Consider the following 13799-nt stretch of genomic DNA (forward strand, 5'->3'; position numbering starts at 1 on the left):
TTAAATGATTTTATCTTGATAAAAATTTCATTTTACACATTTTCTTAATTTGCAACATTAAATATCTTATACATTAAATATCAAGAATAATAGTACAAAATTCATGCATAAAACAACATTAAGCTGTCTCTCTATGATTAGCAATTTTTGTTAAAATAATAGACGAATTAATAATAAGTAAATAACTTTGTATAATCTGAAAGATGAAAAATTGTACCTATTTATGAACCGCTACAAATATGTGTTATATTTCTAATTTATTTTAATTTAGAATTAAATGAAGAGAAGAGAAATGTTTCTTTACACATGATCAACACGATAAAGCATGTATGTGTTTCATGCTTGTGATATTGCACAAAGAGAGAAAGAGAAAGAGAGAGAGAGAGAGAGAAGACAAGATATTTAATTTAGTCCTAATTAAAATTTGCAATAACTTTCGTATGTTATGCGTTATAAGATTGTATTGTCGATTTAAATACCAAAATTCCATAGATTTTGTTTTGTGTGCTTTCCAAAATAAAAAAATTATTTTAAAACTATTACTTCTCTCTTTACATTTTTTAATACAATATATCGTTTAATACAATATATCTGTAATTGTTCACTAAAGAATTTGTTATAATCATTTTATTCCACAATTTCTTTTAAAGTGGATTAATAAGTATATTAAATAAATAATTATTTACAAAGTTATTAATTACAAAAATTATATTATGTATGTATATTATTATTAAATTTTTGAATTTTTCTCTCTCCCTTTTATTTGTATACATTTGTTTTATATATATCAACTTACTTAAATTCGATAGCATTTCGTTCATATTTCAAGGACACGCCGAAATATGAGATTATAGTACGTGAGACCGATTAAGACAATCTTGCTTATATCGCATGCACATTGGTCTGCAATCGTAATCGTGCAATGTATTCAAAACTAATAATTGTCAGAACGAGACATATCAATGTTTGAAGATTCGTCGGGACGTGGATTTTGCGCAAAAAAATACATCATTTCCGCATATAAAAAGGTATTCTGAAACAAAAAAAAATTAGTTGTGTGCAATTAACAATTCAGTTCTAAAGTCATTTGGATTTATACGAGTCCAATTTTTCATCATGGCTCGAAGTCACATCATCTTTGCGATGTTCCTGACACTCATTTCTGCAAATGTACGTAACTATACTATGTCTAAAATAATATTCTGAAATATGCAAATTAATTGTCAATTAAATTAATGTTATAAATTAAAGTTACATTATATGTTTCAGTAATACATTTAAATTTAATTTAAATCATGTAAAATATAACAATAGCGATTCGTTGTAAACTGTGTTAAATAGAAAAGAACATTATAGTATCATAATATCATATGCAAAAAATTTATGCTAAATATACATATACAGACTTTACAAAAAAACATTCAGGATTTATATGGTAGTACATATTATACAGAATAAAAAAACCTTAATGGTTATTCATTGTCAGTATAATGTGTATCTATAAACGTTAAATGCTCTTTTATGAACACTTTGTATATAAGTGAACCAATAAGTAATCTTAATATATTCCACCTTGATTTTTGAGAGCAAACTTAAAGTTATTTAATGACTCATCTATCATATATATTTTTTATAGATTTTCTGATGTAGTGTTGTATTTGTTAACAATATTTTGCACAATTTTTACAGATAATACATGGAGGAATTATATTTCCAAGACTGTTTCAAGAAAACGGTATGTCAGAGTTTGGAGGTATACCCCTTGGCGAGTTAACTCATAATTTTGTGACATCAGCATCAAGTGCTGCCAGCAACTTGAGAACGGTTTTTGATGACTTACGTGCCAGAATGGGTGATACGTTGAGTAAACGTATAAATATGAATAATATTCCTGAAGATTCTATATTATATCGTATCATGCATACATTGCCGAACATTGCGCATCCAGCACCGATTGGTCCTAGCCGTATAATATCGCCACGTCCTATAGGCATTGATGATTATAAAGGCATTGGTGTTGCTTCCGCTGGAGCTGCAAGTTCTGCTGCATCTAGAAAATTAGCAAAATACTCGTCTATGTATTAAGCTCGCAATTCACTGTAAAATATCGACGCTATACAGTTATTATATTATCTAACAATTAATGCATAATATATATAATACAAGATTTACACAAAGTCCTTAATATACTTACTGTTAGTAAGTTTGATTAAGTACATCGAAATAATAGAATGAAATAAGCAACATGTAATTTCAATGTTTGTTAATTAAACAATAGTTGTAATATTTGTTTCTTAAAATAAAAAAATAAAATATTATTTTTTACGATATATATTATTAATTTGATATAATTATATGTATATCTCATTAATTTTATACAAGTATAACTTTTAACTGTGATACATCTGTCTTTTAATTTCAATTTTTATTTGTTATTTTTAAATGACTATAAAAATAAATAAATTTCTTTATAAAACAACTAAACATTTATTTATCGTTAACCAAATATATTTGCGTTTAATAGGATATGTAATTTGAACGACAAAAAATAAATGAGTTATATTTTTCGAATATATTATACTATGTCAATAGATATTGACATTTATTTGGAATTATAAAAGGAGACTCCTGTTTGCCTACAAAACACTTACCTACAGCTTCGTTTGCACATAACTATATTGCTCACACAACTATAATGCACACAACACATTGCATATATGATTGTATTGTATTGTATTGTATACAGCGTATTGAACACAAACATATGCACACGTTGCACACTAATAGTGCTTTCCAGTGACACAATGTGACATGACAGTGATCATCTTTGTTTAACATTAACAAATAGTATAAATGTAATGATTTACTGTGTTACACTGTGCATCTGTGTCTCTTGCTGGAAAGTATTCCAAATCTCTTACACTATGTATGACTTTTTTGTACATATATCGTGTTGTGTATATGATCATGTTGCGCCTATGCGTTGCTACATTGCTGTCATATGTGCAGTATTGCATATATATTATGTTCGTAGAACTCCGATAATAACCGAGCATAGTCTGCTTTTACCTATAGATAGAAAATTGTTGTTATAACATGATAAAAAGAATGTTACAAAAATTGAACAGAAGATTAGAACTGTCAAAAAATTAGATATCATTGCGTTTATATATTTATGTCAGCATTAAAGATATAAATACAGAACCGCTTATGTAATATATGTAAAAATTATTTTATTAATACGCAATCATAAATGGCATGCGTATAAGTAGAGAGTATAACTTTTTTATTTTACATATCCAATATGTATTATATCCAAAATGTGTTCCTCATATGTATCATATACGACCATATGCGTAATGTGACATGTGTACGCGCGCGCAATACACGGTTCAGTGCACAAAATGACATATAGTCATATGTGTAATGCATTGTGAGCAATACGATCATGCACAAATAGAGCTGTAGGCATTTATTTTGTAGGCAAATTGCGCCTTCCTAATTATAAAATAACTTTATTCATTTCTTTATTTATAATTTAATATAAGCTTATTTAACGATAAAATTTTTATGAACTCTCTTTTCTGTATACAATGGTAATTATTGTTTAAAGATAAAGGATGTGTGATTTTTTTACATACCTTTTTATTTATCTCACATATGTATCGTATATGATAAATTTAAATATATTCTTCTTAATGTTAAATTAATGCTTCTTAATATTAAAACTAATCTGCACATTCTGCTTTAGCACATGTCAGAAATAAAATTCCAGATTATAATAAAGAAAAATCGCAAATGTATATACTGGAGTGCTGTTTCTACTTACAGCAATTGGAAAGAATTCAAACTTGAACAATCCTAAATTCGCACCGCGTATGAAAGCTCAAAGTAATTCAACTAGCCTAAGAGTATATTTACTTAATAAAAGCAGAGTACTTCGAAAATTAAGTTTCTAATAAAATTTACATTACTTGTATGCTAGGCTCTTATATTGATTTGCATTAATTTACGTGCTAATTACACTATTTATGTGGAATAATACAATTAATTTTAAATTAAAATAATCGGAATAACCTTTGCATACCCTATCTATTTAAGCTTTGTAATGTTTTTTAATTTTTTATTGATTGTAAGTCCAAAATTAAAAATTAATGGTCAGATTCAAAAAAGGAAATATTTCTAAACGTTAAAAAATATGACATACATTTTCAAATATTTATATAAATATAGTGATTTTAAAAAGATTAAGATTTTCAGAAAATAGCATTTATATATGTATATCTAATATGACTTAAGAGTACATGTTTTTCACTTTAAAAAATAAAATATATTAGAAAAATGAAAAATAAAATGATTCAATGTCACTTTTGCATGAGATTATAAGTTTATATTGATATATTTATTGATATATAAGAATATATAAAGAACGTTTTATAAACAATTTTATCTGCTTACAATGTTTAGTAGGTGAAGTGGAATTCATGGTCTAAAATAATAACATTAGGAAAAAAACGTTACAATTAACATGTGTACATTTATGTATGTCTATGATTGGTAACATTAATGTCACCTCCCTGACGAAAATAATAATTGGAATGTAAGTCAAATGTAAGAGAAGAGTGACAAAAGCATAAACGAAACTTCTAAAAAACGAAAATTGGAATAACAAAATGTAAAAGAGACATTTCTCTTATGTTCCGTTGTCTTTTTTGCTTCCAAGAAGCTTCTATTACTTTCTCCTAATTCGACTTACGCTTTGATTTTTATTTTCGCTAGGATTTACAAAAAGTTTTCTCTTTTCAATTATAAACAAAATATTGTAACAAAAATATAAATTAAATACATTGTTGTAAAATACAAATATACAATTACAATAATATAAACTATGGAAATTAATAACAATTTGGTAGTTATAAAAAGCAATTATTTATCTACAAAATATTATATTATGATTACAATGTTTTGCTTTACTAACAATAGAATGACGCAAAAAATTGAAGCAATCGAGTCAAATAGATAGCTTGTACGATTTATTAGTGCCATGTTGAATTTATCTTATAATTGTTTACAGCGCGTAGATTGTATTAGGTACTAAGATCTGGTTACTTTATTTTACATATATTATGTACGTAAATTATTTGATTTATTGTTACAATGTTGTATAAATTATGTAGCAATAAATTTAGTTTAACGAAAAGCGTTGTGCAACAGAAAATTAACATTTTGTTCCTTGAACGAAAATAACAGATAAATGGCCATTTAAATTCTAATTGACATAAGTACTGCGACAATTAGGTTTTGTATATTACCGAAGATAACAAACAAGGAAGTAATTAACAATTTTCAATGTCAGTGGTATCACTATTTTATCATCTTCTATGAATCATTGTCTTTCTGACACATGTTCCAATCGTAGTCCAACCGTTATTCGCATTATAAATATAAATATAAGTGAATGAATAAATAGTTTCGACACTTTTATCTTTACTTTTCACTGCTTTCAAAAAAATACAATAGTCTTATTTTAATGAAATTAGATTTCTTATTCGTAAAGAATTTTTAAGAGATATAATAATTATTTTCAAAAACCATTGTAATTGATAACTCAATTATCAAAATAATATTACATATTAACGTGACAATTGTCATTAATAAGTCAAATGCAATTTCAATTTCAGTAAGTTTCATTGTTAGCACACTCCCTCTACGACACGATCAAATAATAGTTGAAGAGAATTACGGAATGTCAGGAATTTCTATTTAGCAACCAGGCATCGAATGTTTAATTTCAGTAGATTCCCGATAGTGTTATTTCTATATTAAATGTTTCTATATTAAATTTCTTGAGAGTATTTCTACATTTTGTTAAACAATATTTTTCATTACGAATTACGCAACGTTTCTATTTAAATAGTATAATAAAGATTTTATTATAAGCATTTACAACAGTAAAGTTGTTTTTGAAGAGGTAAGACTAAATTTAGATAAATATTTTGTTGGCGGTCATGAATACAGTATAGACTAAGAAATCTGATAATGATGAAATATAATAGTTGCATCATTATCTACGATATCTGTTGATCCAATGATCCAATGGTCTAACCACGAATATTCGAATCACATATCGCAATCACAGTTAAAGCACGTACTGTAGAAATTTAGTGCATATTGCTTTTACATAGAATACACAATATAGTAGGTTATTCGCAAACATTTTACTAAACTAAATGTATTATCCGTATTACTGTATTGTCGTAAAACAACACAGAAAAAATTACTATTAACAAATGACAATTAATATTTAATTTGTATTTAATTTTATTTTTTATTTTTTATTTTATTTTTCTTTGCTAATGAGAAAGCAGGAATAATGAGCTTGAAGGAAGAAACATTCAAAATCATTGTAAAGTAATGTATACTGATACTTGAATATATTGTACAAAATTATGCAATGATTACCGCGGATATATATGCTTTCACCTGTTTCTTAAATATTATACATTTTTTTATTCGTATTTTATAAAACAAGCTGTACATAATCAAAAACGCTAAATTAATGTATTGGTAATGATTGACAATACGAATAATACAAATATCTATCACAGAATGTATTGTATATATATATATATTCAGAAAAATTAGTTAAGAAATTCAATAATGTTACTCTGTAATTACTTGAGTTTAAAAGATGTAAAGGCAAATACACATTATTTGTATATGTGATTGTGTGTAATATGATGTATTGTTCATGCAAAATCATGCAAGTAATTTAGACGTATTGCTGAACGCACAATAAATCAATCTATTTCCAATCGGATCGTATCATTTCGAGAGCGTAATCGTATCGAGCGTGTTATCGTCGGCTACTATCACGGCATGTTCATTCTCATGTTCCATGTCAGCACATCGATTTGAGAACAATATCAACGATGCATTCGTCCCGAACCAATGAGAACGGATACAGAGTTGCGTATACGCGAATTTGCATAACTCGGTTCGTTTCGGACGTGTGGTGCATGGGTAGCTCGATGGTTGGCGTTGTTATGCGATTTCACTTAGCGTTATCATGCAGTTCCTTTTTTCAGAAAACGGAACAAAAAAAAACGACTCGCAATAAAAATAAAAACGTCATACATGATTACGTATAAATGATTATGTGTGAAACAGCTATGTTTACATACGATTTGCTTTTGCATTAGATTTTCAATAATTATTGGAATCAGATACAAAAGTTAAAATTTATGAAAAATCGAAAGTACATTTATACCAACTTGCTGTCACGAAGAAAATTTTTTCTTAAAATTTACCCTAAAAATATGATAATTATGACATTGTATTTCCAAGAATTTTAATGTAAATCTCTCTCATTCATTAATAAAATTATAATAAAGTTATACAAAATAAACAAGTTAAGAATTTTAAGCATAACCGCATATGTGAATAGATCCAATATGATAAAGAAAGCCAAGATCGATCAAATTTTGGATGTACAAATAATACATTATATATTCTTTTATACAAAATAAGTTTGATTAATTTTAATTGCATGGTAAAAATCTTTAAAGTATTGTATCACAACTACCATATTTTCGGGGTAAATTTTAAATCAAAATTCTCTCCGTATATTTATTTTAAATACAAAATGATCGGTGGCAACATTATTCGAAAAGCTCGATGCAACTCGATTCATATTTTACCAGTGACATAAAAACGCATTACGGGCTAGTAGATTAAACTTTTCTCATCAAGCACGCGGCGACGACTACTTCCGACGTAACAAGCTCCCCTTCGACCACTCGGTTGATGAAGTACAATAAAGTTTGCTCGCGCTTACGGACAACTTCGACGACTGTATTTCCACGGTGACTTTTTCAATCCTCTTTCGCGGATTTTCCACGGATTGCCAGTTGCAATCTCACCGATTTTCTCATAAACAATTCTTTCTATTATAGAATTTATCTAAAAGACACTTTCAATAATGAAAAAAAAGTGATGTAGATACTAAAATATATTCCAAACTTCTAAAATATTGAAGCAAACATTAAAAGAAACTTTAAGCTCTTATGTAATTCAAATAATGTCAATATAGTTCACCCTTGAACCTAAGTAACATTACAGTTAAAAACCATCTTGTGGGGTGTTACAATGTAACCTTTTAATAGAAGCATAAAACTCGAATGACTCGATTGCAGACATAAGGAAAAAAATGACAAGGGGAAGCAAGCGTTAAGATAAAAATTGCTTATTATTGCTACTGAAATGCTATAAGGTCAGATATTCAATTTTCTAGTAATTTAGATATCGAACTTCCTGATGCATATTGATAAACGACGCATTTTGCTTACAAAAGCTTAATCAATGTAATTAATATGATAACAATAGTATATATAGTTCTTACAGCAATAGCATGCGGACAGAAAATATCCACTTCTTATTGCGTTTCTGAACCAGGAGTTTTCTTAGCATATATTAGGTAAATATACATACTGTTTTTAAAAACGTAATACCAATTAATATATTAATTCGAATTATATTGTAATATATTAATGTATTACAATTTCACTTTATTTCGTATAGTTAGTTCAGAAGAAAAACGAGGAAAGACACGAATTCTTTAAGATGGCTTCTTTGAAATATATCGTAAGTTTTATTCAATAATTGCTGTTTAATCATTACAAGTTCTGCAAATTTATAAAATCAAAGTCTCTGTTGAAAAAGTTCTCTTTATAATTTTTTCTCTTTATAATCTTTATAATTTTTTAGGGCTTACTCTTATTATGATTTATTCTTGTCCTCTTTCAAATCATTTCTTTTCCAATCAACTAAAATATAAAGTATTTTAAAAAACATTTTTGGTAAAATTTTGAAATTATAAATAATCCTTAAAAAATTTTAGATAAAGGCAAAGTTCAGGAATATTTTGAACAAATTTCATACTATAATTTGTTTGAAAAATTTCAGGTCGTACTTTCCTTATTAATGATGATGCTGGCGCATTGTTATGCTGAAAATGAGAATAGTACGTTTTTGCATTTAACAATATTTAATATTAGTTACATATTTACAAAAGTGCATTAATTATATATCTATATATACTATTTGACATAAATTGATTTTTTCAAACATCGGAATAAGACATTCATTTTCTTTCATTCTTTGGATGTTGAATACAAATTCGTTTATTGAATTACTTGATCATGTCACAATTTTGAGAAATTTGCAATTAAAATTGCAAAAAAAACTATTTTTAAAAAGTCTAATACTGTTACTTTGACAACTCCGAAGCTTCGAAAAAATTAGAATCTTCGAAGTTCACTTCGAACTGTCAAAATTTAATTGTGCATTTGATGCTTTGTAAATATTTATGTGATTAGAAAATAATATCTTGCAATACGTATATATTTGTAAATATATGTATTTGTATGTGTTTTTCATGAAAATATATTCGTTACTATTAATTACATTAAATTAATAGTTATACAATTTTTATTCTTCAAAGCTTTGAAGATTGAAGTATCGAAGTATTGAAATTTCTTCTTCAAGGCTTCGATCTTTAAAAATTTTGTATTGTTTAACATATGGCTCAACAAACAGATCATTAATAATTACTTACATGCTCTGCCTCTATACGTTAAGATTGTAATCATTATAGAGGTTTCAATTTTTTCTATTTCTTTATTTTATTATTTTTTCATTCTGTTTTTTAATTATATTTTTAATTTTAAGTTTTTTTAAACGTATTAAATCGCATTACAATCGTGACTTTTAAGTATTTTTTTGTATAATAAATGTTTATAATTCGATGATAGGTACCATAATGATGTATTTAGATTAATAATTAATTAAATTATTATATAAGCTTAATGAATCGAATTTTTTCTCACTTAATAGTGGCATTTATAATGGTCATAAACAAAAAAAATTATTTTTTGAAAATCCTGGGCGAGACAAAAAACGATCTTTCCTTTTTTTACAAAATTATGATGTGATTTGGAAACCGGATTAGTATTGACTATTCAAAAACTTTAGAAAACGATTAACCTCGTTTTAGTATTTTTTTTTCTATCGAACACTGTTAATAATACTGTATATATGTAATTTATTTTACAATAGGGAATCCTGAACATCCGCCTCTTCAAGATAATACATTCGAATCATCTGATGAAAGTGTTAACAGTAAAACTGATAAACCTGGAATTGAACCTAAAATGTTTTATGCATCAGTAAATGCATAAAATAAAAAAATAGAACAAGTTTTCAAGCATCGATGAATAATTATTAGAAAGCTTCTTCTAACTTGGACTCGGACCCTAACTAAGAAAACATTACTTTTTACGTCTAATCTTCCCTTAATGTAATCTTACAAGTATTACAATATTCTGCTGCACTAATCTAACTATAAAATATGGAAATATCTATGCATTTATGATAAAATTATATTTGAGAATTTTACTAATTGTAAGTGATGTAAAAGACAGATTTATGTAAAAATTAAATAAAAAATTGATCGGTATAATGGTATATCGATATTGTTTTCAATTTTATTTTATTCTGTACACATATATAAAACTATTATAATAAAATTATAATTACTTTAATGAGACACATGTTATCAAAAGATATATTACATCCAAAAATATTTATACTTGTACGAAATCACATATATAAATAGATTATAAGCTATATAACATTTACTGTAAAAGTAAAAATCTAAAAATAATTCTACGTCCGTGCCGGATATAAAAATTTCTAATACATACTGTTATATTCACAATTTATTTTTTATCTAGATTACAAAATATTTTTTTAGTTTTCTTTTTCTATCCAATCAAGCTCAATCTCTCTCGTCACTCTATTTCTAAGTAGGTAATTAAACTAATTTACAAAAATGTGTTGTTGCGTTAATAATATTTAATAACATTCAGTTAATTTAGACCCTTTTCATTAAATACCCTATTGCAGCTTAAATGTAAGGGTTACTTATGATGTATCTCAGAAATAAAACTGTAAAACTTATGAAGTTCCGCTATAAAGGTTATGTCGTCAATTAATTTACCATTATTTTTTAACCGGCTTACGTTAAATTATTGCCACATTTTAAACTGGACAATTGGCTACAATTACAGATGGTAATCATATAAAATAATCGCCAAATGATAAGCGATTTATTAAAAGTAATTAACCGCGACAACAAAATAAGCGCAACGTATTTAAAATTAAATAGAAATTTCTGGAAATAAAGTTGAAAAACAAATTTTAAAAAATTATTAAAATTTTTATTTTATTTTTCAAATTTGATTGTGCATTAGATAATTAAATAAAAAACAATTGAGAAAAGTAATCTTATTTTTGATCAAAGCAGATCTTGGTATTTAATAAATAATATTCATATGCAAATTTTTGCAAATAAATTCAGTTTTATAAATTGCGCGCCGATTCAATTTTTCGGATTTAAAACACAATCGCAAACTAAATTTTAAATCTTAATATTTCAAATTAGATTGATCAATTTAATAATAAATCTACAAAGAACTTATTGTGAAAATATGTGAAAAATTCACTTCAGTTAGGATTTGAAGCCAAAATTTTCGACTCTCCAGAACGGGCATCATATCAATTCAATCTCCGAAACATGTGAAGATATAGATATATGTCGCAATAACTAATAATTAGTGAGAAAATATTATTTTTTCAAGAAGATTCTAACCATAGTTAAGGTGATATTTTTTGTAACAAATTTTTTGCAGGTTTTTAAGATGCTTACCTAGCATCATTATTAAATTGATAATCAATCTAATTTGAGATATTAATATTTTAGGTTGCGATTGCGTTTCAAGTTCGACAAATCGAATCGTCGACTTTATAACCGCGTCGATTATAAAGTAAAAAAAAATAATGAATATTTTAAATCAAGATCTATTTTTATCAAAACTAGAATTTCTCTTAATATTATTCTGTTAATATTATTCTCATTGGTCTAATTTCTAGTTATAATTATTAAATATGAAACTTTTATTATGTTTTGTATTATATTTTGTATTATGAGCTTTGTATTATGTTTTAATGAAAATTATGTTAAAGTTATATATGAATTATGTTTTAATTTTAATATTTATTTTATAGCGAGTTTTCGATTGGATGCACTTAGTGCACATTAAAACCGTCGTAAAATTTACTTAAAAATTGATTTTAAAAATGTGTGTTTAATATAAATATAAAAATGGATTTTATATATATATATATAAGTCATGAAATTCTCAGTATTTCATTATTCTGTTAAATAAAATTTTATTATTCAAAATATTTGCATTTTATTTTTACACAGATTAAATCAGTGTATGACGACTTCAATATGCACTAGTGCGCACTATAACAATCAAATTTGCTATCAATTTGCTTAAAAATAAGACATTTACTTTGAAAAAGTTCCAAAATTTTTTACGCAAATTTACGTATTTCTTTGTATACATGTGCTCATATAAAAGAGTATATACTTAAGAGTATATACTTAAGTATACTTAAGACGAAAGTTACTTATTATTATTATTGCAAGGACTCATAATTAAAATATCGAATATTTTGCAGTTACATAGTTTACAATACATTTATGTAAGATAATAATGATATAATAATGATATAACAATTATATTTATAGTGTTTCATTTTAATCAAGTCAATTTTCTCCAAAATTATTAATAATACAAAAAGACAAGATTTTCAAATGAAAATGAAACGAGGATTTCGAGGAAATATTTTGATCTCCTTTTTTTTCTAGATGGAGGTTCCAAAAAAATATGAAAAATCACCTCTTTTTTAAAATAATATTCTCCATTTTTCGAACATCTACGGTTGTAATTCATCTCAAAACAAATATAATGATTATAGACAAAATCACTCAAGTTTCAACTGGATATGGAAGATATGAAATACAAAATTATCTTCTATACGAATTCTATGTGCTCTCACGGATATTAGCTAGAAATTTTGAAAACATATTTGCTAAAATGTGATAAAAACTCAAAATTATCGTTTTTTGCTCTTTGATGTTATTTTTGTCAAAATTGATAGCCAAATTTGAAAAATAAATTTGTACTCAATGGGCAAAAATATATTAAATATATTAAAAACAAAATGTTAAAACAAATTTTTTTCAGGCTAGCTCTGTCTTATTTCGAACTTGACATCAGATAAAGGCAATTGTCTGTAACTGTAGATAGTGATAATATTGCAGTGGCCATACAAAATAGTCAAAGATAAGCGACTGGTTAAATGCAGGCAATTAACCACAATGATGACAAAGATAAGTGCAACACAGTGCATTTTATTTGCTCATAGTACGAATGCGTGTCCAATTACTAGCTCTAATAATGATTGGCATAGCGCTTTATCATTCCGCATGGAATATTTTGTTATATAATGTTGAGTCATAACTCAATGTTATATAACAAAATATTCTACCTTGTCTGCTTTCAAATATATTATAAAATTTGGCATATTTGCCTAAAATTGTATAATTTGCTATTGTGACTCATAGTCGACTCATATATGCTTCAATTTATTTTTTATTTAATCAATTATTAAATTGTCACATTTGCATTTATCTCATAATAAAAATATTTTATCATAAAATCAATTTTACACAAATGTTCACAAAAATGTTATAATTTTTCCTCAATAAGTCATAAATCGTCCGAGAGTGATGTATGTCGTAAAAATCAAATTAAAAATTAATTGTTTAATAACAATTTTGGATAAATAATATATATATATATATATATATATATATATATATATAT

General features: G+C 25.9%; 1 protein-coding gene across 1 annotated transcript; it reads left to right on the top strand.

The window, feature by feature from the left end:
* The first annotated feature begins 962 nt into the window (after positions 1-962).
* On the top strand, positions 963-2085 carry LOC105626151. The gene is made up of 2 exons (XM_012207463.1): positions 963-1028; positions 1690-2085. Exons 1-2 carry the CDS (start codon positions 963-965, stop codon positions 2083-2085), a joined length of 462 nt encoding a protein of 153 aa, XP_012062853.1.
* Positions 2086-13799: the final 11714 nt, after the last annotated feature.

The sequence above is a fragment of the Atta cephalotes genome (genome assembly GCF_000143395.1).
Source record: "Atta cephalotes unplaced genomic scaffold scaffold00004, whole genome shotgun sequence".
Lineage (NCBI taxonomy): Eukaryota > Metazoa > Arthropoda > Insecta > Hymenoptera > Formicidae > Atta > Atta cephalotes.

Bases quoted from the DNA above. Each gene is read 5' to 3' on its own strand.
- LOC105626151 (XM_012207463.1), top strand. From the start codon at position 963: ATGTTTGAAGATTCGTCGGGACGTGGATTTTGCGCAAAAAAATACATC. The intron at 1,029-1,689 runs GTATTCTGAAAC...CAATTTTTACAG, and splicing joins TCATTTCCGCATATAAAAAG to ATAATACATGGAGGAATTAT.